This window comes from Rattus norvegicus, chromosome 7 (genome assembly GCF_036323735.1).
Source record: "Rattus norvegicus strain BN/NHsdMcwi chromosome 7, GRCr8, whole genome shotgun sequence".
NCBI lineage: Eukaryota > Metazoa > Chordata > Mammalia > Rodentia > Muridae > Rattus > Rattus norvegicus.
In genome coordinates, this window is record NC_086025.1 from 115,759,522 (window position 1) to 115,785,821 (window position 26,300).

The 26,300-nt window shown below is 49.6% G+C and overlaps 2 protein-coding genes and 1 long non-coding RNA gene across 9 annotated transcripts; 1 reads left to right on the plus strand and 2 right to left on the minus strand.

The window, feature by feature from the left end:
• Positions 1–3,140: 3,140 nt before the first annotated feature.
• Cyp2d4 (cytochrome P450, family 2, subfamily d, polypeptide 4) lies at positions 3,141–12,311 on the minus strand. 2 transcript variants are annotated; one of them, NM_138515.2, is made up of 10 exons: positions 12,173–12,300; positions 7,596–7,844; positions 5,974–6,145; positions 5,596–5,748; positions 5,355–5,515; positions 4,798–4,974; positions 4,473–4,614; positions 4,064–4,251; positions 3,490–3,631; positions 3,141–3,389 (listed from the first exon to the last, which is right to left on the minus strand). In NM_138515.2, exons 2-10 carry the CDS (start codon positions 7,782–7,784, stop codon positions 3,211–3,213), a joined length of 1,503 nt encoding a protein of 500 aa, NP_612524.1. In that variant the 5' UTR covers positions 7,785–7,844; positions 12,173–12,300; the 3' UTR covers positions 3,141–3,210. The 2 variants fall into 2 exon arrangements, with proteins under 2 accessions (NP_612524.1, XP_038934287.1); XM_039078359.2 differs by lacking the exons at positions 3,141–3,389; positions 3,490–3,631; positions 4,064–4,251 and having other exon boundaries at positions 4,478–4,614; positions 4,727–4,974; positions 12,173–12,311.
• LOC103692951 (uncharacterized) lies at positions 12,194–18,511 on the plus strand. Of its 3 annotated transcripts, none has more exons than XR_005487274.2 (3): positions 12,194–12,331; positions 12,834–14,691; positions 16,207–18,511. It is a non-coding gene; the product is annotated as an uncharacterized LOC103692951 (long non-coding RNA). The 3 variants fall into 3 exon arrangements; XR_005487275.2 differs by having other exon boundaries at positions 12,834–12,964; positions 14,664–18,511; XR_593661.4 differs by having other exon boundaries at positions 12,834–18,511.
• A 1,948-nt stretch (positions 18,512–20,459) lies between these two features.
• On the minus strand, positions 20,460–25,033 carry Cyp2d5 (cytochrome P450, family 2, subfamily d, polypeptide 5). Of its 4 annotated transcripts, NM_173304.2 has the most exon segments (9): positions 20,460–20,709; positions 20,810–20,951; positions 21,333–21,520; positions 21,721–21,862; positions 22,046–22,222; positions 22,837–22,997; positions 23,088–23,240; positions 23,485–23,656; positions 24,762–24,966. In NM_173304.2, coding segments are annotated over 9 exon segments (1,515 nt in total). In that variant the 5' UTR covers positions 24,951–24,966; the 3' UTR covers positions 20,460–20,518.
• Between the last annotated feature and the right edge of the window lie 1,267 nt (positions 25,034–26,300).

The window sequence follows — 26,300 nt, forward strand, 5'->3', positions numbered from 1 at the left end:
TAGCTCTCAGGGCTCAATCCCTGTCTTCCCAAGTGTTAGATTATTTAAAAACAGCTGGAGAGAGAGAGAGAGAGAGAGAGAGAGAGAGAGAGAGAGAGAGAGAGAGAGAGGAGAGGGAGAGGGAGGTGTGGTCTGACCATAGGCAGGGCTGTTTATTCACAGTGAGGGGCATCTTGTCACCCTCATGTGTGGGAGCCAACACGCCTGCAGAAGATGGTATTTGGTCTCTCATAGGGTGGATGTGACTCCTGTGGTCTGCTGGGAAATCTGGGAAGTGTGGTCTTTCAGTGGGAAAGACTCTGAGAGGATATAAAACGCAGGTCAAGCCGTTGAAGCTGTTCTCTGCTTAGGAGGGTGTTGCTGTCTATGTGCTGGGTTCCCGGGCCTGAGTGGTACCTTTCATCATGATGTCAGCTGTGCTAAGGCCTGGGGGCCCACGATGTTCCTCCTCACTGGTTCTATGGGCATGAGTCAGATCATGAACTCATCTGGGGGAACAGGGTTATGTTGTCTCCTTAGCATTAATAGTTTGACAGACTTTATTTTTGTTTTATAGAGCTAAGTAGGCAGTTGGGCTATCAGGATCCTACAGTGAAAGCCAGAAGTACAAGGATCGATGACCCAGCCATGGCCTGAAGTAGAGTAGTTAACCAGGGAGAACAAAGACTGGCACCGGCTGTTAGATTTCGATGTCTCTCTCCTGTCTCCTTATTTTTAAGGGTGCTTGTTTGTTTGTTTGTTTGTTTGTTTGTTTTAATTAAAGGTCCCCTCTCCTCTTTATTTTCCTAGTTTTCATTTGTACCTGATAGGTGTTCAGAAAGGTCCCCAGGGTTGAACAATCAGTTGTCACAGTGGTGGCCAGAAATGGAGCTGTATCCTGTGCTGCTCATCCACCCATTCTTCCCTATCCCCGCCTCCTAGTCTGATTTTTTATTCCTCTCTCATATATTACATCCTGACCGCAGTTTCTCTTCCCTCCCCTCCCCCTCTTGAAGGTTATTTTTAACCATGGCTAAATCCTTCTAATTAGCTCTGATTGACGGCAACAGAATGGACAGATTTTTTTTTTTTTGTATTATATACAGACTCCCTTGTCTCATAAAGAGGAGGTCCGGGGCTGGGGATTTAGCTCAGTGGTAGAGCGCTTACCTAGGAAGCGCAAGGCCCTGGGTTCGGTCCCCAGCTCCAAAAAAAAGAACCAGAAAAAAAAAAAAAAAGAGGAGGTCCAATCCTCTCCATTTTGAAGAGCAACCTCAGCTAAAGAATCTAACTGGGCTTCCAGGTGGAAGCAGAATTTTTCCATGGCCCAGGTCTGTGTTCCTTGAGTACTGAGTGTTTAAAAAGTTTCCCCCCCCTTAACTAGGGCTGAAGTTTCAACTGTGGCAGAGCCCATGATACTGGCCCCTGCCAACAGGGGAATGGGGACAGCTTGTTGTGCACGGGGAAGCCTAGCGTGTAGATTTAGGTGGGTCCCAGTGGCCACCACTGCCATAGCAACAGCAGCAGCAACAGCCACTGCCCATGAGCCTGAGGGAAGTCATGAGCCATGCAGGGAGGAATGGGGGGGTTTGGGGATTTAGCTCAGTGGTAGAGCACTTGCCTAGCAAGCGCAAGGCCCTGGGTTCGGTCCCCAGCTCCGAAAAAGAAAAGAAAAGAAAAGAAAAGAAAAGAAAAGAAAAGGAATGGGGGTAACAGTGGCAGGACTGTTCCCTTTCTACTTTCGATGTTTCTCCAGTCTATAGAACTGACAGAATCATATAGAAAGGCACACGTAAAGACAAGCAGGGGTGGTCACCATACATTCATACAGACAGGCCAGGGGAGTCTGGTAATGTCTCACCTGGATCCCAGACACTGGGTCAGCCCTACCTAACAGAGGGACACAGAGCCTCTGGAGGTAACGGACCAGGCAACACTTGAGTTTGTTTCTTTTGGGGGGGGAGGTGCAGTGTCAGAAAGCTTTTAGGCAGCAAATGATCAAAGGCAGTCCTAAGGCCCTGGAAAGTCTTCTGGTTGCACACTTCCTGGGAGCCCCTAGACTACCATACTCCTCTTCTCTGCACCATGGGGATCTGAGACCCATGGTGCCTCAAGGTCTGTCTCTAGGGATCTTGTTGCAACCTTTAGAAATGGTGTGAGGTATGCACCAGAGAAGACTACTCAGATATGGATTTAAACCAAAAGGAGGTCTTTATTAGCTGGCTGGTGACTACACTGGGTCACCTCAATGTCGTCCTGAGCTGTTCTCAGGGCGAGCTTTTACCAACAACCATATCCTGGGTTGACATACTTCAGTTAGCAAGAGCAGTTAGCTAGGAGAACTACAGAAGCCAAGAAGCCAAGAGGAGTGCTTCAAGAGACCTTCCCAGGATAGAATTTGATGGGTTAGGTCTTTGTTTTCATTATGAGAGGAGCTGCTGTCTACGTGCTAAGTTTTATGGCCCAAATGGTACTTCTACCATGGAGTCAGTTGTGCTAAGGTCTGGGAGTCTGTGTCAACACTAAGCTTGCGGGTCCTTCCATCCCTGGTTAGAGTCACTTTCTTACTGTGCATGGGCCTGGACACCAGTATCCCTGCTGGGTCATGGAATTAATGGTGACAAAGAAGCTTAGGAGGCAACCTGCTTCTGGACCCCCACAAAACCGTTTAGGGAAGCATGTGGTACCCAACAGGTAACCTTGGGCACTTAACCTGCATGTCATTTCCAGCCTCCCCGACTTCTCTACATCTCTGCGACGTCATATAAGAAGTTGTGATGATGCTGGCTGAGGAGTTAGCCTTGGTTGTGTAGTGGGTCTGAAATGGGGGCGTCTGGGAGAAACATCTCAAGTGGAAAGGGGACAATTCTGCCCACCATTACCTCCACCGCCCCTTCCCTCATCTGTGTGACTTACACTGACCCTTCACAGCAGTCCTTTCTGGCCCTCCTTCCAGATGTTGGCATCTATGAATAAACATCATCAATTTGGGTGAAAAGAGGGGGCAGGGGTGAAAGCAAGAATGGCTGCCATTTCGGAGGTCAGTAGAGCAGCCCTTCCATTGGGGCACATGGTCAAGGAAGATTAAGTAGGGGTGCGGATGTCCACGGGAAGGCTGCTCAGGCCCCTTACAGCCTGGAGAGCTCACAGGGATGATTCGGTTCAGAGTAAAACCATTTATTGCACACTAGGACCCCAGCAAGCACAGTGAGTGAGATGCTGTGCCTCCCCTTAGCGGGGTGAAGCACAGAGCTGGTAGGGGCGCGGGGTGGTCAGAGCACCAAAGACGCCATAGTTGCTGGGCCGGGGCTGCCCAGCGGGCACGGAGAAGCTGAAGCGCTGCAGGAGGCAGGTGAAGAAGAGGAAGAGCTCCATGCGGGCCAGGGGCTCCCCCAGGCATGCTCTGCGGCCTGTGGTGGGACAGGGGCTCAGTCAGTCTGGGGCCTGATTGGAGCTCCACCCTCCCAGCCACCCTGGGAATAGACAGGGAGTCAGGCCCCCCAGAGGTACCTGCTGAGAATGGCATGAAGGCCTCATGCTTCACAAAGTTGCCCTGGGCATCCAGGAAGTGTTCAGGGTGGAAGCGGAGGGGCTTCTCCCAGACAGTCTCATCCTTCAGCACTGAGGACAGGTTGATGATGAGGGTCGTCCCCTGGCAGGAGGCACATGATTTGGACATGGACAGGGTGTGACTTCCTAGACTGTAGTCACCATGTTCACAGGCACAGCTTCTACCTTACACACTGGATCCTTTCTTGTAAACCCAGACCTAGAAGTTTCTCAGCTCTCATTAATGCCATGACAGGGATATGTGACAAGCGACAGATGTATACACGGTGTCACATGTCTTTGTGGGTCGTGGCTGTTATAACCACTCTGTCATATTTTCCCTTGCTTGCCCTTCTAGCTGTGGCTTCCAGTGTACAGCTGTCGCTCTTGTTTCTCCTCCCATACTTCCCAGGGGAAGTTGGTTCTGTGGAGTTGAGGATTGGGTTGTGTAAAGTCCAGTCCTTCTTACCTGAGCAGCTCAGGCCACTGGGTAGCTGGCAACACTGACTTAGACACTGGGGGGACCCAGGCTTACCTTAGGGATAAGGAAGCCCTGCACTTCAATGTCACGAGAAGTCTTGTGAGGCACACCAAGAGGGAGAATGTCTGCAAAGCGCTGCACCTCATGGATGACAGCATTGGTGAACGGCATTCGTGCCTGGTCTGCCATCTCTGGACGCCGCACCTGCCCTATGACCTCATCGATTTCCTGTTGTACTCGGCCTGGAAGGACAGCATCCGCTCAGTTAACGAACAGCAGAGGGTTCCCCTTTCCCTCCACTACCTCTATGATAAGGACTGGGTCCACGGGAGTAAGGTGGCCACCATCCTTGCTGGAGTCTGGGTCAAACCAGTGCTGGGAGCCACAAGTGTCCCAAGTACGCTTAAGGAGTGTGCCTCCTCTATCCTCCTCCTCCTTTCTTCCCAGCCACAGCCAGGCTCACACTGCACATCTGGACGCAGGATCATGAACAGCAGGGCCCAGGTCAGTGTGGTGGAGGTGGTCACCATCCCCGCCATGAACAGGTCAGCCACCACCACACGCAGGTTCTCATCATTGAAGCTGCTCTCAGGATTCCCCTTGGCCTGGCCAGGCAGAAAGGAAGGGCTCAGTAGGGAGAGGAAGTCCCACCATGGCCTCCCATTGTCCTCAGGGCAGCCCAGGGCATGAGTCACTTGGTGATACACAGGACCCTACCCATCTGGCCTCACAGCTCACAGGACCTCAGCCCATAGCTTCCGGCTACATCTCTTGGAGCTGCCAATCACCTTCTCCACCTCAGCCAGGAAGGCATCAGTCAGATCTCGGGGTGGCTGCGCAGGGTCCCAGGTCACCTTGTGTTCAGTTAGCAGCTCGTCCAGCATGGCAACGAAGGCCTTCTTTCCAGAGAATACCTTGCCAAGAAGCCCTGGGATGTGTAGGAGCATCGGGAACACATTCAGGAGCTGTGGGCAGCACAGAGGGACCAATGGAGAGGCCAGGGGGCCCCCGGGCTCACTTGCAATAGCCCCTGGTCCCAGTGTCCTCCAGGATAGACAGGTGACATCGTCCCTCCCTGCCAGCCTCTGACTTTCCTCTTTGCCCTGAGCTTCCAGAAGGGTCATCATACTGTGGAAATGTCACAGACCTGTGTGGCTGCCACATGGATGAGGAGCCCAGGCACTCACTATTTCTAGGCACTTCTAGCCTACCCCGTCCTTCCCATTGACGTGTATCCATCTCCTCCCAGAATGTCCTCCTCCTGTCACTCCTGCATGTCAATCATCTCCCTGAGAGACTCTACTGTCTGAAGTCATCTGGGTACAGAGAACCCCAACCCTCGTACCATGGGCAGGAATCCAGATTCCTCCTCAAGAGTGTCCTTCAGCAAGTCCAGGAGCCTGATGAAGCGTGGGTCATTGTATTCAAAGCGGCAGGCAAAGAGGAGGGACGCGATCACGTTACACACTGCTTTGTCCAGTAGAGTGTTAGGGCTGAAAGGGAATCCTGGGAGCAGAAATGCCAGTCAGGACCTTGGTTGTCTCTCCCCACCTATCCCCACCTATCCCCACCAATCCACCACCTACCACTATGGTCAGCGAAGGCAGCACAGAGGCATCTGGCCTCCTCTGTCACCCACTGCTCCAGTGACTTCTTGCCCAGGCCAAAGTGACGGAAGGTGGACACAGAGAAGCGCCGCTGCTGACGCCAGGCAGGTCCATACCTCGCGAGGACCACACCTGGAGGACCACACTTAGGCCTGAGACCTCGCCCTCTTTCCTGCCCCTATGCTACTTCACTGCCACCACTGTCAGACCCTTTGCTCACCCGTTAGCTGTCTGCCTTCCTTGTCTTTTCTCCGTTCCTGTCCCTCCTCCACCTCAACTAGGTCCCAAACTGCCTCTGGTCCCCAAGCCCTCTCTAGTCTCCCTTTCCCCACCACTCCTGCCACTGTCTGCATTTGCCTTGAGAGCGTGGTCCAAAGCCCGACTGGTCATTGAAATGCAGCGGTGGCCGGTCAGCGGTGTCCTCGCTGTATTTCACCAGTGCCTCTCGCAGGGCTGGCAGCCCATTCAGTACAACCACCGACTCAAAGGCCAGCTGTAAGCTGAACAGGTCCCCAAAGCGACATCTCAGCTGTAGGCAGGGAGTGAGGGTGTTACCAGCAAGCCTGGGTTACCGCGCTTAGCTGTACTAGACAGGACTTGGCGGGGAGACCCAGCGCGAGCCCTACAGAAGGATGACATCTATTATTTGTCTGGGGAACCACCTTGGACTCCGACCTTGCTGGTGTCACGCATTTGCCGGTTGGTCCCACTGGCATCCCCATGTCTAGATGAGGAAACTAAGCCTCACAGATGTAGGGGAGCCTGAGAATCGGAAACAGCAAAAGGATGGGAGCAGCACTTCCTGTCTCTCAACTTTGATTTCCTGACAGAGACACTCGTTTAGGATCATGGCCCCGCCCCATTTTTAAAAGACTTTATGTATATGAATAGATTGTTGCTGTCTTCAGACAAACCAGAAGAGGGTATTGATCCCATTATAGATGGTTATAGCCACCATGTGGTTGCTGGGAATTGAACTCAGGACCTCTGGAAGAGCAGTCAGTGCTCTTAACCACTGAGCCACCCTCCAGTGCCCCTTCCTGCATTCTTGAAACATTTCCCTCCAGTGGAATGAAAAGGAATATGAAGCCTATATGACTCGATGACTCGATTTTCCATTCATTCATTCATTCATTCATTCATTCATTCATTCATTCAGTGTGTGTGTGTGTGTGTGTGTGTGTGTGTGTGTGTAATTTTTGTCTTAGTATGTAGCTAGGGTCGGCTTGGGACTTTCTATGTAGGTCAAGCTGGTGCTGAATTCACAGAGATCTGCTGGCTTTTGCCTCCTGTGAATGCTGTGAAAGTCTCCACCACTGCATTGATTGTTTTTTTCCTTTTAAAATGTTAGATTTCTTTTGGAAACAGTTTCACTATGTAGCATGGGCCTGGAACTCAGTATGTTAGACCAGACTAGCCTAGGACTCAAAGAAATATGCCCACCTCTGTCTCTTAAGCGCTGGGCTTAGAGGCGAGCACCTCCACAGCTGGCCTTTAAGTCTCCATTTTAGAGAGAGTTTCGCTATGCAGTTCAAGATGGAATTCATAACCTACCTGCTTTAGCCTCCCAACTACAGGTGCTCTGGGATCAGAATGCAACCCCAGCATCACCACCAACCCTTACAGCCTATCCTGTTAACTGGATCTCAGACGGCTGCCAGGACCCATCTCACCTCCTAGCTGTTGCCTTTGGAAACTCCAGTGAGTCTTCGGGTTCTGCACCACCCTCTTCAGGAGGAGCCTCTTTTTTTTTTTTTTTTTTTTTGGTTCTTTTTTTCGGAGCTGGGGACCGAACCCAGGGCCTTGCGCTTCCTAGGTAAGCGCTCTACCACTGAGCTAAATCCCCAGCCCCAGGAGAAGCCTCTTAACCCGCTTTGTCCTGGGGACCAGCTCCGTGTCCAGCATGCAGTTTCACCACCACTCACTTGTTCTAATAAGGGGTCACCATGGCCTCTCCTGCCCACCAACAATTCCCTTACCTTTTGAAAGCCCGCTGGCATATTCTGGAAGTCTATCTGCAGCAGGTTGCCCAGCACAGGCCAGGGCACAGGGCCCGGAGGGTAGCGAGAAGTCCAGCGCTGGCGCCTGTGCATCAGGTCCACCAGAAGCAGGAAGATGATCGTGAATATGGCTATGGGCCACAGTTCAGACCCCGTCGGCATCCTCATGGCTGCCCTGCTGCTCTTTGGGTTTCTTTGGAAACACCTCTCAATCCCGACTACAGCCACCTAGGACCAAGGAACGATAGCATTATCAGGCCCTGGGCACTCAATAAGGGACCGAGCTGCCCTTTCTCCTCTGCCTTAAGCCAAGTGGCTGCACTGACCATGCAGAGTGCAAGGAAGGTTCAAGGCAGGCCAGGGGCATTTGGTCTTAGAGATCCCTCCTTCTCTAAGTTCTGTTTGTGCATGCGTGTGTGCATGCTTGCTTGTGTGTATGTGTGTGTGTGTGTGTGTGTGTGTGTGTGTGTGTTTGTGTGTTGCATCTCCCCAAGAGCAACATCTTTTCAAGAGGAATGGCAGAAAATTGTAGGCCCAGGGCAATAGCCACTGATGGCGTAGGGAATTAGAAAGCCATAATTAAGGGTTTGACTCCCCCCCTCCCCCGCCCCCAGCAGGAGAATCAGCGCTTGGATGTCTGTGACCTTATCTAGAGGAAGGTTCTCCACAGAATCAAGGAGTACAGGTAATATGAACTGAGCCATCAGACAATCTTCAGAGTTTGGCTTGGCTCCTATGTGGTGTCTCCCACTCCCACAGGCCCTATTTTACTTTGTCACACACTTCTCATCAAACAGGATGGCCAAAAGCCAGCTCAGATGCGTCTCGTACCCTTCCACTGCGAGCAGTTGGCAAATGCTAGCGATTGCACTCGCTGCAGAAGGCTCCCAGGCCTCTCGCTCATTCAATCATCAAAATTTAAAGAGAAGAAACTAGGCTTTTCCTAGTGACCCAGACAGACCTCTGTCCACTCCAGGTCCACTAGAATGAAGACCCTAGCTCTCCGAGCCATCCGCACAAGTCCGAGAGTCAGCAAGTTTAGCATTAGCTTCTTACACACTCTAACCTAAAAGCTTCACCGCCTCTAAGCCAGACTACGGCTGTCTGCAACCAAGATACATTCCATCGGCATATTATGAAAACGCCTTTGTTTGTGGGCAAAGGCCCAAACAGGAAAAAGCATTCCCTTGTTGAGTTACAATCAACGTTGCTGAGTGGAAATCACATCGCCGGGGGGGGGGGGGGCGAGGGGGGAGATCAAGCTCCCTCCCCCCATTCTGCCCCACCTCCTTTCTCGTTTCCAGACAGCTGCATTATTTGGCAATTTTGAGGAAGTCACTTAGCAACTCTGGCTGCTTTCTTAGCTGGGAGAACCATGTCTGTCCCTGGATGATAAGTAGCTACAGAGCACACATACACAGCAAAAAAATCATCATTTGTGCCCCCCAAATGACGATGCTGTTGTGCTCAATCCCCCCAAATATTAACAGATCAGAATTCTCCCAAAATCCAAATCAAAGTGACTCCTCTACTCCAGTCTACATATGTCCCCTGCCCTGGCCTCTTTCTCTTTGAAGGGAAAATTCAAACACAGGAAGTAGATCTGGCCTCAGAGGGGATTAACATTTACGGAATACACACACACACACACACACACACACACACACACACACACATACACACACACACACACACACACACTCACACTCAGTTTTGACCAAACACTCATGGTGCCTCTTTGCAGTCGCAATGCCTGCTGCTATACTGACTGACTGACAGACAGACAGGCAGACATAAAGACAGACAGACAGGGGGCTTATTGCACTCATAAATCCAAAACCCCAAGATGGTGACAAGAAATGCGTTTGGGAAGACAATCTGATATTTCCAAAAGGCTTTCATGAAAAAGGTGGGAATGTCGTTGACCCTCTGTGCTGTGTTGCCTGGTTTCCCATTGCTGTCACCATGTCTAAAGGCAGGGAAATGAGTGCAGTGCGTCCAAGAAGCACAACTCTTCCCCTGGCCTAACCATCACTCTTCACCTATCACAGATGTGGCCGGCAAGGCCCTGGGAAAGTGCCTGCCTTGTCAGCAGACTTCAAAGTGACAGAGTGCGGCTGCTGGTGTGACCTGTCAACCTTAAATCTAGCTGGCATGGTCCCATGATCCTACTTTTTTTTTCTTTTATCTTTTATTGGAGCTGGGGACTGAACCCAGGGCTAGACAAGCGCTCTAACACTGAGCTAAATCCCCAGCCCCATGATCCTACTTTTTAACACCAGAGTGTTGCCTGCTGAGTTACAGGACAGGCAGTGAGAAGGCCGGCAGGGTCACAGGCTCAGTGTGGGCTGCATGAGTGGCTTCCCTGAGTAAGGAACCCTGCAGGGGTAGAGGGGAGCCAAGGAATCCTTCTACTGGGCAGCACTATAGTCCGATGCTCCCTGCCTCTCTGACGGGATGGTGAAGGGACAGAAGCCTGAAAGTTGTCTTAGAAATAGGAACACTTCCTTTTTGACAGTTTGTTTCCAAGTAAGAACCCTTGTGTACAAGAAGCTTCCTAGCACAGCCAATGAACAGGCCCTCTTCTGCCCATTTAGTAGGACCACAGTCTTCTGTTGAGTGTTCCCCGCTCCCCGCCACGCCAAGCGCCAAGAGTTGCTTTCTCACAGCTTGTCAGGACATAGGCAGCAGCATAAACTGCTCAAGACGCTAACTGCCACATTGCCCCAACTGTATCTTCTGTGAATAAAAGGATGTCTCTGCCCTTTGAACAGCATTTCTGACAGTGGAGACAAATCTCCCAGGGCATGTCTCTTCTCTCCCCCTCAGACAGCTGAATAGGATGAAGGGTCTGTGGTTTGTCGCTGAGTAAAAACGTACTTGGACCCAACCGTCTCAAAGCCATAACCTCTAATTCATCACCAGCATGAACTTGCCAACTGTGCCCTAGAGCTTAGAAATCACACACGGAACTGGCAGGTTCAAACCAGGCAAGCTAGCAGTATAAAGGACTAACGCAGAGCACAGAGGCTGGTGACCCACTTCAGTCACTGCCAACGCGGACCGCTGAGGCTTTTGGAAAACATTCCATTCACTTTCTTTTGAAACATTTTGTCCCATAGGAATTACTCCAAATCGTTTTGTTCTCTGAAGGACTATTTGCACCGTCCATGTCTGTTCTTAGGATCAAGCTAAACGGGACAGCTGCTTCATCGTCTTCCTCGGGAGCCCCAACTCTTTCTAGATCCTATAGTCACCCCCTGCAGGAAAACCCTGCAATCCTCCACACCGTCAGAGCTGGGAGGCAGTAGTACTTTCAAAGCTTCGGGCTAGATACACATGGTGGCTCACTTGTAATCCCAGCCTTTGGGAGGTTGAGGCAGCAGGATTGTATTAAGTTTGAGGCCAGCCTGGGTTAAGGTATGAAATCTGGCTCAAAACCACAAAACAAGCAGCTGACATGGAAACCAGATGTCTAGGACAGTCTGTTAGTTAACATAGACAAGAACTGTAGGACTCTAGTTGGTGTGAGGGAAGCTTGACTGTTACAGTGTCTGCTGCTGCCCTGACACCCACAAAACCCCAGTGGGCTGCTTGGTTGAGAGAACCACATTAGAGTACAACAAACTATTAACTGTAGATTTTAGTTGGTGGTCCGTGGGTGTTTACTGTGAAATTCCTCTCCCCTAATCATTAGGTCATTCCTTCCCTCCCTCCCTCCCTCCCTCCCTCCCTTCCTTCCTTCCTTCCTTCCTTCCTTCCTTCCTTCCTTCCTTCCTTCCTTCCTTCCTGTTTGTTTTGAGACGGAGTCTCACTGTGTAGCTGCTGTTTTGGAACTCACTATGGAGACATGTAGAGTAGACCAGGCCATCCTGGAAACTCACAGATATCCTCCTGCTCCGGTGGGCTGAGATTTTTATGCCCAGTCCAGCGTAGAATTTCTTTTAGTTTTCCCTAACTAAATGGGGGATGGGTCCTCTAAGATAGCCAATCACTGACAACAGCGTCCCAGCTCCAGAGAATGCAAGCAAGGTTGGTGGGGTCCAGGGTCCACCAACTATCCCTATCTTCCCTTCCCCACCTCCCGTGAGCCCCAAAGGGCAAGTAGCAGGGTCTTCGGAGAGAGGTCTGGTTTGCTTAGGTACTGCCTGTCCCCATGAAGACCAGAATACAAAGGGCAAGTTATGCAAAGGTCCAGGGTCAGGCTCCACCCTGCTCACTGTATGACAGAGATCCTCAGCCCTGAAGCCTGGTTATAAAGCAGGTTCCCCAGCTCCGGGACTTCTGGGGTGAGCCCCCCAAAACCTGCCCTTTATCAGATTCTAGTTGTTTCTGGCATCTTAGCCTCAGCCGGGGACAAGCGAAAACAGCTTATTCCATCCTCCCTCAAGCTACAAGAAGCCCCGGGGTTCCCCTCTGCCTACTCCAGCCCCGCCCAGAGGGGAGGGACTGCCAAGCTCCAGTACTAAGGTAGCCCCGGCTTTGGAGCTTGGGGTTGAGGCTCGCCTCACACTCCCTTCGCAGCGAATGGGCAGACCCTCAACCATTGCCTTTACCGGTGCTTTCTGAAACCAAGTCGAGAAGTCTGGAGCCTTGCAGGACCGGGAGGAGGAGGAGCTCTGAGGAAGAAGAGAAACTCAGAGGAGGATCCACTCAGAGGTGGAGGGGGAGCTGTGAGGAGCAGCAACTCTGAAGAGAATGGCAAATTCGAGGAGGTGGGGAGAGGTGAAGGAGGAGATGGGAGGGGCGGGGAGGAGGCGGGTGGGGGGGGGAGAGGAGGAGGCGGGGGAAGAGGAGGAGGAGCAACTCTGAGGAGGAGGAGGCGGAGGCGGAGGCGGAGGCTTCTACTCGGAGCTGGAGGGCAACACTCTGAGGAGGCAGATCCACTCCTGGGAGGTGGGACCGATCTGAGGAGGAGGGGGAGATCTTCCTGGGAGGGAGATCTGCAATGAGGAGGCGGGACTCTGAGGACAAGGCTTCAGCCCTGACAAATCTGAGATCAGAATCTGGTCATCTTCCCCAGCACCCAGAGAGAGCCCACTGTGATTTAGTTTGTGCTGCTAGAGGGATTAGGGACCTCAATGAGCCACAGATGGTTCTTGGGGACACCGAAGACAGAGGGAACTGCAGTGAGAATTTTAAAAGCAGGGTAGAGATTTTATTCACCCTTTACACACAAGGGGACCATCCTGAGATTAACAGTTAATTTCCTATCAGAGACCATAGAGGCCGGAAGACAACAGGACAACACATGCAAATCCTGAAGAACATCGTCCACATTGCCTTCGTTAAGAAAAAAGTATCCTTCAGGAAGTAGAAAGCAGGTCATTCCCAGATAAAAGTTGAAGGTAATTGTCAGTGGACTTGGCATACAAGGGGCAGTGGAGGGAGCTCTCCATGCTGAAATGAAGTGATACTAGCCAGTTAACTCACAGCGACAGAAGAAAAAAAGCACAGGGCACAGTAAGAACACAGTAAAAGTGCTAGTGTATAAAACATAGAAATAGCCTGTGGCAATGAAAGTACAGTGGGGGAGGGGGGAGAGATGAGAAGCACCAGATCTGTATACTACAGAAGGTAACTTGTTATTCAGATAAGGTTTTTGTAAGTTTAAGGTGTTGGTTTATGCCTGGAAGCTTCCTCTCCAGCTATCCTGGAATATGTAGTGTGGCAGAAACAGCAAGGGAGGCTTTGCCTCAGCAAGGAGGAAGAGGGGAACTGAATCCCGGATGTTATCCTTTGACCTCTCTATATGCACTCTGTGGCACTCCCCCAACCCCGTGTACACACCCTAATAATGAGTTTTAAAAGATGTTGACTTGATCCCCAAAGTAAATAATGGGAATCAAATAAAAGGTACAGAGATGAAAGGAGGGTCAAAGAGGAACGCTAAGCTGCCAACAACATGAGGAAGGCAAGGGCAGGGGAAGGGAAGAGGAAAGGAATGCAGAAATAAATGGAAGAGGTGGTGTATCGCTGTGACACAAACATTTGGATCAATAGTGACTCTGGGGAGGGACAGTGATGGCAGAAGCTGAAGCAGAAACTGTAGGGATTGTAGTGGTTTTTTGTTTGTTTGTTTTTGTTTTTGCAGATGTTGCTTTTTGCTTCCTATTTTTTCCTTTATATTCTTATCGATACTTTATTTATGGGTCCTTCTTTTATCTGTCTCCTCACAATATTTTCTCTGGCTCAGCTCAGCTTCTTCTATCTCAACTGTCGCCAACTGTCTTCTCAGTCTGCTAGCCTATTCACTTTCAAGTGTCCCTTATTTTCACTCTTCTCCTCTCTAACCTTATTCAGTCTTCTTTCTTCCTGCATCAACTGTCTTCTGACTCTACTCTTCTGTCTCCTGGGCCTTACTTCTATCTACTACTGAGTCCTAATACTCTCATTTTCTCTCCTACAACTACTCTCTCCAGCTCTGTACTCTCTGCTCCACTGCTCTTGGAATCAAGCCTCCCATTCTGCCTAGCCACAATGATGGCCACATGTCTTTCAGTGTTTTGTTTTTATTTTCTCCTTCAATCAGCTTGCCACATTAGGTGCCAAATGTAGCTTTTTGTAAAAGCTTTTTTTTGTTGTTGTTCTTTAATTCTTTCTCTTTTCTTTTTAACAGCTACTTTGTATGCTGAGAAGATCCGTTCTAAAATACCATCTTCACTTTGCAAATGAGCCAACTAGGAAAATGAGTAGAAGGCAAAAATAACTAAAACATGGTCCAGTTTGGGATCTATACAATCCAAATATGATCCCTGTAGTCTCTTTTTCTACTAAAGTTAACACTTTCTCTGCTTCCTTTGTTAGCTGTCATGGACTGAGTCTGAATCTCCTTGTAATGTTTGAAACAAATTACTTAACTTATGAGTAGTTAATCCAGTGGGGGTGCTGTATCTAATTAACATCTCCCATTGATTTTTGAAAATCATTAAGAGTTTGCAGCTGATCTCTTCTGATCTGTACCTTCTGTGGTTGACTTTTTTTGTTGACTTATTTCATAACCTAGATAGTGGATGGAATCTCATCTCTGTTTTTTGATTTTTACAGGAAGAAGCAATCTGCAAACTCCAAAAAGGTAAAATTCTTTTGTTTCACTAAACATTTTCTCTAAAGTATCTGCACATATGTCAGCCAACAAAATATCATCCATGTCATGGTAATTAACGGATTGAGGAAATTGCCTATGAATTATCTCTATCTGTTGTTGCACAAAAAAAATTGGCATAGGAGCTGGATTATTTAACATCCTTGTGGAGGAAGTTTCCACTGATATCTTTTTACAGGTTGTATATTATATATGTAGGCAAAGTGAAGACAAATTTTTCATTATGCTGCTCTTGTAATGTGAGAGTAAAACAGCAGTCTTAAACCAATTATTATCATAAGCCATGCCTTAGGTGGTGAAGAAGGCAAAGGAATTCCAGGCTGTAATGGACCCATTGGTTGGATTACTCTGCTCACCACTGTCAAATCTGTTAATATTTTCCATTCCCCGATTTCTTCTTTTATAGCAAATATGGGGGGAATTCCATGGGCTGGTAGACTCTTCTGTATGCTGAACCTCCAGCTCTTCTTGTACCAACTGCTCAAGTGCCTGTAATTTTTTTTCTTTAGTTAAGGGCCACTGCTCTATACACACAGGCTTCTTAGTCAACCATTTTAAAGGTAGGTTGTTGGTATGATTTGAGCAGTCCCCCATATAAATTTGGAAACTCAATCCCTGTTCTACCCTGATTTTGGACAACCTGCACAGTCTGGGATTGTTCTGGCTCACATTTTTTCAATACTTTCCACCGAAGCAGCTCACTCTTTACTTTAGAATTGTCTCTGGTGTTGAGGGAATATTAACCTGAGCTCCCCACTGCTGTAATAAATATTGTCCCCATAAATTTATGGGCATGTCAGCCACTAAAGGCCTTAACTTTCCTATTGGCCTTCTGGTCTCACACATTTATTCCATCACACACTTGGCTTTATCTGAGATATTTCCAATCCTGAGAATCTGGGTATAAACCTTTTGAAGTAGCCATTCTGAATTCCAAGATTAGTAATTTTTTTATGTGAAATTATAGTTGCATTATCACCTGTATCCATCAAACCTTCTATTCCAATGTCAATCACTTGTAACCTTAATTTTGGCCTCTGATCACTAACAACTGTTTCCCAGAACACATGCTTTCCAGTGTTTCCAAACCCTCCTGGTCTTTCCACTGGGGCATCTTTGCCTTTGATATAGGGAAACAAATAATAACAGTAAATAGTAACAGCTGAGCAATTCTATCACCTGTGTTAAATTCCATCTCTCTCTTTAACCTAAGCCAGTATTTTAATTTCTCTTTTGAAATCTTCATTATAATTCTTGGATGCACAATAAACCCTTGGGAAGTCAAACTGCTCCTTCCCAAGACCATTCCTACTATCTTTTGAGGGCAAAGGACCATACACACAGTAGATATTTTATAACACAGGACTTTTGGGGATAGTGTAAGATGTTAATCTATGGCCAAGTCTAGAGAGGCATTGCCTTTAGTAGCATGAATTAGATCTGCAATACTTAGTTGAGTATTTTTCTTCTTATTTGTTATTTCAGGGAAATGGTTCATACTTTTGCTGTGGGGCCTCAAGCTAGCAACCCCTTATCATTTCCTAATGGTGAGCAATTGCCTTGTATATCTGTCTTGGGCCTATGTTCATTGCCACATCATCTGCATACTCCTATAAGTCTGGACCTTCTTTTCGATTTATATTTTGAAAACCATTGCTCTTAGAGATGCCTTGCTCACAATTTGGTTTCACATGTCCATATTTCCCACAATTAAAGCACTAGGCCTTTTGATATCAGAGATCTCTAGCTATTCCTTGACCTATATTAGCATGTCATAAGTTAGAACCAGTATCATTTATATTCTTTATCCATTCATCTATGGGCACTGCCCATGCCTTCAGTTGTCTTATGGCTTTTTACACTCTGCAATTGCATTTTCAAATGCTAGGGTCTCTATCAATACCTGTCTTTCATCAGGGTCTGCGACAGTCTTATTTACTACTGAGATCCATCTTTGTGAAAAAAAATCAGTAAAGGCTTCTCTGGAGCCTTGTATAATTTTGGTAAATGGTGTGGATTTCAACTTTGTCCCAAGCTCTTAAAGCTGCTAAATGACCTTGTTCTACGATTGCATCTTCAAAGTGGACCTGTTCTTGTATATCAGCATAATAACTTTCACCTATCAACTGTTCTCTCACTATATTAATTCCCCCTTGCTCTATTGTGCTGTTCCAAACTCCTGGCTTCTTCTCCTTGTCATGGCAACCATTACAATTGAGGACTAGCCTCTAGTATAGCTGTTATCAATTCCCTCCAGTATTGGGGATTAATTCTATTTTGAGTAGCACAATTATTTAGAGAATGTTTCACATATGGTGAGTGCATCCTGTAAGACATCATTGCCTCTTTAACTGCTTTAGGTCCTTCATTTCTTTAGGACTCCATACTATTTCATTGTAACCATGTGGATTATCCTTGCTAGCAGGCATATGCTGTATAATAAGTGCTGGGAACACTGTTGGTTATTTTTTGACTAAGGACAGCCTGCCCTCCCAAAGGTGCTGTAGGTTTAACCCTGTTTCCTGAAAAAAGCTGTCTCATCTGACCATTCTTCTGCTTTTTCAATTCTTTGACTAGGCTGCCCTTTGACACAGTTCCTTCCCCTCTTTCTACCTGGGGAAAACTCTTCAGATTCAGTCTCAGGGGATGGACCTATTTCTTCTTTTTCTTGATGTTCTTCCTTTCTTTGCCCAAGCTTCTCTATTTCCACCTCTATTTCTTCCCATTTACTCAGACAATCTTTTCTCTAATTCTTCCTGCATTTCTTTCTGTTGCTTAGACAGTATTTTATAAACAAAATAGCCAAAAATGAGAAAAGAGAGAGGGGAGGGGGAGAAACAAGCCTGCTGCTAAAAACCATGTAGGTGATGTCCAACAGCAGCTTCAACAAACTCCCTATCGGCTTTTAGGAACAAAGTATCCATCCCTTCTTTTCCTGTCTTTTGCTCTACCCACACAGGCTTGTTAGTCAACCATTTGAAAGGTAGGGTGAGGTGAAGGAAAACAGCACGGAAAAGCAAACACACACACCCAAAAGCCACATACTAAAGACTGGGGATGTGGCTCAGAGGTAGAGCATCTCACCAGGATGCAACTGAGCCCAGTTCAAACATTAGCATAACAAAAATTGAAATAAAAAATTAAAGTTAGAGGAAAACTAGATGTAGACTAGATGCGAGAGAGGGAGGGAGCTTTCTGGTCAACACCTGTACCAATGGAGGGTGACTAATGCCAAGTTGAGATGGAGCTCACAGAAAAGCACTTTAGTGTGCTTAAGCCAGGTTCAAAGATGTCACCTCTGTTTATTAAAATTTCTGTTCCACTTGGCTAAGAGCCTATCTTCACTAGTCACTGAGGGCTGTGGGTCTTTGACCACTGGATGGTCAGAGGAGCCAAGGTGAAGCTGTATGATATGTTCACACAGGAGCACAGGTAAGGCAGACAAAGACACCAGACATGGATTTCTGGTCCCTATGAGCAAATGTATAAGTGAATTCCCCTAAATAAACACAAACAGATATGGACACAAAACACGCAAACACACATGACCATACACACACACACACACACACACACACACACACACACACACACACACACACAGAAGTTTAAGGATGCCAAGGAGATAATTATAAACCCATGACCACAGGAGCATCATTCATATTGGTTGAAAGAGGAAACACAAGAATCCACTGACAGATGAGTGGATTAAAAAAAGAAGAAGAAAAGAAAAAGAGAAAATAAAATATGACCTTCATGCTGTGACCCCAGAAATAAATCATAATAAAAAGGTTTTTTTTAAAAAAAATTTATTAGAGTTTAATTTGTGTGTGTGTGTGTGTGTGTGTGTGTGTGTGTGTGCACTCACTACACTTGTATGGGTGCCTAGTGCCCCCTGAGACCAGAAAAGGATATTGGGTCCCCTAAAGGTAGAGTTGCATTTGCCTGAGTCCCAGTGTAGATATAGGAGATGGAACTTGGGTCCTCTGGTAGAGCAGTAAAAGTGTTTAACCTCTGAGCCATCTCCCCAGCCTCTATAGGCTTTAAAAGTATGCACACAGCATGATATTTATTTTATAAATCAGGGGCAGCAAGAGATTAACAGGAATAACGAACGAGAGTTGTAAGAAACAGAATACGTCTATGAAAGTTCTTCGAATGGGAGCCCTTCTCTCAGATATCCCAGGATTATCTACCATAATTGAAACCAGAGAGTTACCAGTGAGTTCTGGGTGAGCAGCGTTCACTCCTACGGTTTGTCTGTAAAGAGTTAGTGTGACGCCTGCTGAACATGTGGGAGCCTTGAAGTCTAAAGTCAGTCACAGGAAGATAGGGTGCGATTGCCCTCTGTCAAGTCACAGAAACAGAAGCAGAATGAACTGTGGGGGTGGTGCAGAGGACAGAAGGAGGAGCTGCTTTCCTGGGGTTCAGAGTGACATTTTAGCAGATGCAGTGATCTGTGGAGGGGTTGCAGTAGTGGCTGCACACCAGGCATGACTCGCAGCACCGAGCTGTAAGGAGAATGAGCTGAGGGTGGCTCACTGGTCCTTGCTGCTGGAGCGGAAGGCCCTGGGATCGATCCCCAACACCACAGGAAATCGAATGGTAACACTGGTGAATATTAGAGATGCCTGACTGAAATAAAATAAAACGATGCTCAGATGAACGCATCAAGCTGCCTGGTGTGGCAGGGAGTGTGGCCAGGGCCGCAGAGCAACCTCAGCTGGGGGAGCTCTGTCTGCACATTCCAGGACAAGGGCCTGAGTCCTGTCAGGCTGAGGGAGACCTTGCCTGAGAGCCATGACACACTGACAGCAGTGTCTCTGCACAGCTGCGGCACCATTTACACCTGCAGCAGGGGTTTGGGCAAGTGGACCCCTGGTTGCCTGAGTGTGACTTAGAGCTTGTGGAGACGGGGTAGCCATGGGGTGCTCATCTCTGTGGCACCCACCAAGCCCCTGGACAGTGAGGCTCACTGAAGTCCCCTGTGGGATGTGTCCTCAGCCTGAGTCACACTGGTGACTGGGAGTCCAACCCTCTGACATATCTGACAAACAGCTGTGAGTGTGCAGACACCCTGAGCTCTGCTGTCACTTTGCCTGCTGCTGCTTTTCTTCTGTTATTTCTCTGCAGTCACTACTGGGAGGACAGCAGCCTTCCTGTCCCTGGGAGCCTTTCCAGGCACTCATGGCACTCATGGGGGTCTTGGGGACCACCATGTCATGTCTGCAGACAGGAGCATTGCTGAGTCTTAGTGGAAGCCTGTTATATCTGTCCTTGAGACCCATGGAGACCTGACCTCTGCCTGCAGTCTGTCACCACCCTGGTCACCAGTGGCAGGCCTTGGTGGGTAACACAGGGTAAGTTGTTACTCCTGAACACAGCCTACATTTTCATTTTCTTCCTTGCTTCTCCCTTTCTCCCTCCCTCCTTCCTGTCTGTCTTCTTTGCACTTCCTCTTCAAAGCTCTGGTTTGGTTTAACCAGGCTGTCCGTGTTGTATAGCCCAGGCTGACCTAGGCCTTGCTGTATATCCCAGGAAATCTCCACATACACGATCCTCCTGATTTGGGCTCTTGAGTGCTGAACATGCAGCCTGTGCCCATGGACCAGGCTTAGCACACGGCACAGCACTCAGGTTGTCTCTAGAGAGGAATGAGGCCGGTGACAAAGTTGGTTGGAGACCGTGGTGTGAGGACCCAGCAGAGACAGGGCTGGGGTCGAAGCAGAAAACAGCAGCAGCCTCAAGACTGGTTTATTAAACGTGGCTCAGCTTGCCCTGTAGAGCTGGACTGGAATTAGTGTCCTTGCTCCCGTACCGCAGCACAGAGCTGGTAGGGCAAGGGGGCAACTGAAATAGCAAAGTTGCCAAGGGTGCTGGGCCGGGGCTGTCCGGCCGGCACGGAGAAGCTGAAGTGCTGCAGGAGGCAGGTGAAGAAGAGGAAGAGCTCCATGCGGGCCAGGGGCTCCCCAAGGCATGCTCTGCGGCCTGTGGTGGGACAGGGGCTCAGTCAGTCTGGGGCCTGATTGGAGCTCCACCCTCCCAGCCACCCTGGGAATAGACAGGGAGTCAGGCCCCCCAGAGGTACCTGCTGAGAATGGCATGAAGGCCTCATGCTTCACAAAGTTGCCCTGGGCATCCAGGAAGTGTTCAGGGTGGAAGCGGAGGGGCTTCTCCCAGACGGTCTCATCCTTCAGCACGGACGACAGGTTGGTGATGAGGGTCGTCCCCTGGCAGAAGGCACAGGGCATGAAGATGGACAGGGGTGGCACTGCCGAGACCCTGGTGCCCAGGATCACACGCATAACTTCTTTCCTGCACACACTGGGTTCCCTCATTCAACTTCAACCACAGAGCCTCCCAGCACCTTCGAGGACCCTGTAACAGAACTCCCATGGGTGTCACCCTGGCCATTATCCCTGTGTGCAGCACTCCGAGTGTACTTTGGACATTTTCGTTTGACAATTCTCTTTGTTTGAAGACTCCATGGCTGCAGCCTGCATGCACTCTGGTTCTTGTGAGCACATTAGGAATAGGATGCAGTGGTCTTGAGCTCTCCTGTCCTTGTTTGATAGTGGGTCTTGATGGAATTGTGACAGGTTCATGCCTACCTTGGGGATGACGAAGTCCTGCACTTCAATGTCACAACTCGTGATGCGTGGCAAATTCAATGGAGCAATGTCCCCAAAGCGCTGTACCTCATGGATGACAGCATTGGTGTAGGGCATGTGGGCCTGGTCTGTCATCTCTGGACACCGCACCTGCCCTATGACCTCATCAATCTCTTGTTGGACTCTGCCTGGAGGGACAGCATCTCCTCAGTGAAACAGCCACTGGGGACTTCCATGTCTTACAACCATGCTAAGGGCTGAGTCCATGAGAGAAAGATACCAGTGAGCAGCACTGGAGTTTGGGTTAAGTTAGCTCTGGGAGCCACAAGGGTCTCAAGTCATCTGGAGAGTGTGCCTCTACCTCCCTCCCAGCCCCAGCCAGGCTCACGCTGCACATCCGGGTATAGAATCATGAGCAGTAGGGCCCAGGTCAGTGTGCTGGAGGTGGTCACCATCCCTCCAGTGAACAGGTCAACCACCACCATGCGTAGTTTCTCATCATTAAAGCTGCCCTCAGGATTCCCCTTGGCCTGGCCAGGCAGAAAGGATGGGCTCAGTAGGGAGAGGAAGTCCCAACATGGCCTCCCATTGTCCCCAGAGCAGCCCAGGGGCTGAGACACTTGGTGATACACAAGACCCCATCCCTCTGGCCTCACAGCTCACAGGGCCTCAGCCCCTGGCCCCTGGCTCCATTTCCTTGGGCTGCCAATCACCTTCTCCACCTCAGCCAGGAAGGCATCAGTCAGATTTCGGGGTGGCTGGGCAGGGTCCCAGGTGGTCCTGTTCTCAGCCAGCAGGTTATCCAGGAAGGCCATGAAGGTCTTCTGACCTTGGAAGACCTTGTCAGCCAGCCCTGGGATGCGCAGCAGTGCTGGGAACGTGTTAAGAACCTGTGAGAGACACAGAGGGAAGTCTCAGAGCTTCCTCTTCACAAAATCAGTTATTAGTGAATCATGATCGTGTATGGGGCTCCTGTGCCGCGGTGTGTGGGAACAAGTGATGGGACAATGTGTAGAGTCCATTGTCTCTATCCTACATGAGTCCCAGACATCAAACTCAGGTGGCAGGCTTGCTTGCCCGGATCCTTCCCCACTCACCATTTGGTTGGCCCCTCGGTGCTAGGGATGCTGGGTACTCACCTGGACCAGGCTCAGGTGCCAGCCTCCTTCCCAGAGCCTGGTTGTTCCCACCCATCACCTGCCTCCTCCTCAACTGTTAAATTTGCAAGCTCCACCTACAGGCTCTCACAGCCCCAGCTGAATAGAAGGACTATTCTACCCCAGGGACAAGCGCTGACTTTCCGTCTCTCAGGCACAAAGAGGGCCCATGTCTCTCCCTGTCTGGAAATCCTGATCTTGATTCACTTCTCCACTCCTGTCATCCAACAGTTGTCAACAGGCCAGTCCTCCTGCAGTTGACCTCTCCCACAGCCTTGGCACACAGCTTCCCCCAGCGAAGAAGGACCGCACACAAGTGGCTCTGTAGGCTGCCCTGAACCTCTCACCTCAGGAATGAAACCAGAGACTTCTATCAAACTTTCTTCCACTAGTGTCAGCATCCTGATGAGGTAAGGGTCTTCATATTCAAAGCGACGGGCAAAAATGAGGGATGCGATCACATTACACAAGGCTTTGTTCAGCATGGCCTTGGGATTGATGGACCGCCCTGGGAGTGGAGATGGAGTGGAGATACAAGCAAATCAATGGACTGCCCATATCTCCCTGTGCACACCTGCATTCCTCACCCATCACCCACCATTCTGGGCAGTGAAGGCATCACAGAGGTGGCCGGCCTCCTTGGTCACCCACTCCTCCAGGGATTTCTTGCCCATGCCGAAGGTGCGCAGGGTGGACACAGAGAATCGCCTCTGCTCTCGCCACTCAGGCCCGTAAGATGCAAAGACCACACCTGCAAACACATCTGTGTGTGACCAAGGATGCCGAGCTACTCTGCCTCCTGCTCTCCCCAGTTCTCTTCTCTGGTCTGTCCTGGCCATGAGCTGACCCAGGCCAGCACATGCCTTCTGGGCTGTCGTCCTGGGCTTCAGTGACTTTTCCTTGAGTATCACATTCCCACCCACACTGATGCCCATGCTTCCTCTGCTCCTTGCCATATCTCTGAAACGATCTCCACCCTCCCCATGGCCTTTCACCTTGGGATCTGGGCTTCACACCCAGGCACTTAAAGATGGGCACTGGAGGGCGGTCAGCAGTGTCCTCTCCATGAGTCACCAGCACTTCCTGCACCGCTTTCAGTCTGTTGACAATGACCATGGGCTTCCAACCCATCTGCAGGCTGAACACGTCACCATAGCGGTGTTGAAGCTGAAGTAGAGGGACAGAGCACATAGGAAGGGGAGGTCCTGACAGATCATAGAACCAGGCTCAGTGCACAACATTGTCAAAGTGTGAGTGTGCACAGGCAGTCTCTCTCTCTCTCTCTCTCTCTCTCTCTCTGTCTCTCTGTTTTGTGTATGTTTACCCATGCATGTTCGTATATGTGAATGTGAATATGTGTGTATATGTGTGTATGTGTGTGTGTGTGTGTGCATTTTGTGTATGTTTACCCAGGGATGTTTGTATATGTGAAAGTGATTGTGTGTGTGTTTGGGTGTGTCCTTGTGTATGTTTGTCTCTGTGTGTGTCCATGTGTGTGTGTGTGTGTATGTGTGTCCGTGTGTATGTGTGTCCGTGTGTATGTGTGTCCATGTGTGTGTATGTGTTTGTATAAGTGAGTGTATGTGTATATGTGTATGTACATGTGTCTGGGTGTGTCCGTGTGTGTGTGTGAGTGTGTGTGTTTATATATGCATATTTGTGTGTATGTATTGCTTATTGTCATACCTTGGTCCTCATATATCCTGGAAAAATGTTCTTCAGTGAGTTTCATCCCCAGCCTGAGGATGCCTACCACTGTGGCCTCTTACCCTTTAAGTGCAGCAAAGGAATCACAGTAGATGGGACACCCCAGCTGTGACCTTGCCAGAGCAAGAAAAATATTCTGGGACATCTTAGCGTCTCAGCACACTTGAAGAAACTCTGATTCACTGAGATGGGCAGGGAGACCATAGAACACACAGTACCAAGAGATTCAGGCAGCCACAAGCCTTCTCTCTGCTCAGGGTCCTGACTGGCACGGTGTAGTAGACCTCACAGCACCTCCTCTCTGAAAGGATCCTAATGGAACTGGGACCTCTATGGCTGCTGTCCTGTCCAAATAGACTGAACACTGCTGTCCCATCCCCCTTCACCTCCTGGACTTTGTCCCCCGAGACTTTGCCCTAGAAATTTCCAGTGGCTGCCACAAAAACATTGCTAAGCCTCCCCCCTCTTGGGGACCCGGATCCCTGTCTGACTTGTGGCTCGACCCCCACTATTTGCCACTTTGGACACCATAACCCCATGCACCATCCACCACTAAGTCCCTCACCTTGTACATGCTGTATGGCATGTTACTGGGGTCCACCTGCAGCAGGTTGCCCAGCACAGGCCACGGCACAGGGCCTGGAGGGTAGCGAGAAGTCCAGCGCTGGTGCCGGTGCATCAGGTCCACCAGTAATATGAAGATGACTGTGAATATGGCCATGGGCCACAGGCCAGTCCCATTCAGCAGCTCCATGACTGCCCTGCTGCTGCCCAGGCTCCCAAAGACCAATGACCAACACTCAATACAGCACCTAGGATCAGGGAGTCCCAAGCTTGGAGCCTGTCCCCTTATAAAGGAGAGCCAGGGTTGTCCTTTGTCCTCTGCCTCCAGGGCCAATCCTGTGTTTTGTTTGGTCAAGTGTAGGGAGGGGCCAGTGAGGTTCAGTTCCTACTAGAGCTGAGCATTGTGATTCTGTTGGGCTGAGCACGGTAGGCAGATGTCCAGTGGACCCCTGCTTCAAGACGGATGGTCTGATCATTGCCTGTGGAACAATCGTCTGGTATGCTACCCATGCAGAGCCGAGGGAGCTTGAGAACATTGCCTTAGAGAGGAATGAGACCTTCTAGACCTTAAGGGAGCTCTTGGTCGGCAGGACATGAGGGGTGACTGCCATCCAGTCCGTGGCTTTTCTGGGTGTGTGTGCAGTGGGAGGATGTCTCCTGCCTTGAGGAAAAGAGGGTGGAGCACCTATAGGCAAGGGAAGGGCAGTGGGGGAAGGCAGGTAGAGCTCCTATGGCAGAGGAAGGGCCAGGGGAGAGGGAAGCCCTAGTCCCTGTGGGTGAGTGAGGCCCAGTGTGGCAGGGCAGCTGGAGCATGCGACATCTTCAGTACATGTCTGTGGTCATCCAGTTGGTCAGCAGCAAGACGCACAACATGGGATTTCTCAGACCCAGTGTGAGGAAGCTTAGAAATGGTCTGAGGATCTTGGGAAGTCCCTACGTTGGCCCCGGATGTCACATGCTGGCCTCTGAGTCTTATTCGCCCTCTGTTTCATGGTGGGTTAGTCTCTCCTGGCAACAGTCTTCCACATGGAGAGAGGTAAGGTAATTTCCTCCTCATGCCTGAGGCCCGTGGTCAGGTTAGGCAGCCATGGGGAAAGCAGAAAGATGACTCTAAGCTGTCTAACAATGATGCCCGTGTGCTGGGCAGTGCTGGGCACCCCACACATGGCCGCTCATCATTCACTAGGGCCAGTGACAGTGCAGGCCTTGTCCTTGCTGGATCCCCGCCTCTGCAGATCTAAGGCTCAGGCGTCCCCGTGCAATCCAGTCAGCCTCTCTGTGCTGCACGATCAGTGTGGCAGGATGTAGGTAGGGGATGAGCACAGACCACACCATGCAGCCCAACAGCTAGGACTGTACTCGGGTCTCCCCTTTCTGCTGCCCAGGGTACCTCTGTACTCACCACTGCTAGGGCCTCTGGGTGACTCCATGCTGATTGCTGACCTGAAGCCTCCACACTACTCTTCCTCTTCCTGTCCATGAACCTTGGCTCTGCACAACCCAGTTTCCCTAGAACTGCTCCATAGACTGGGGCCAAGAC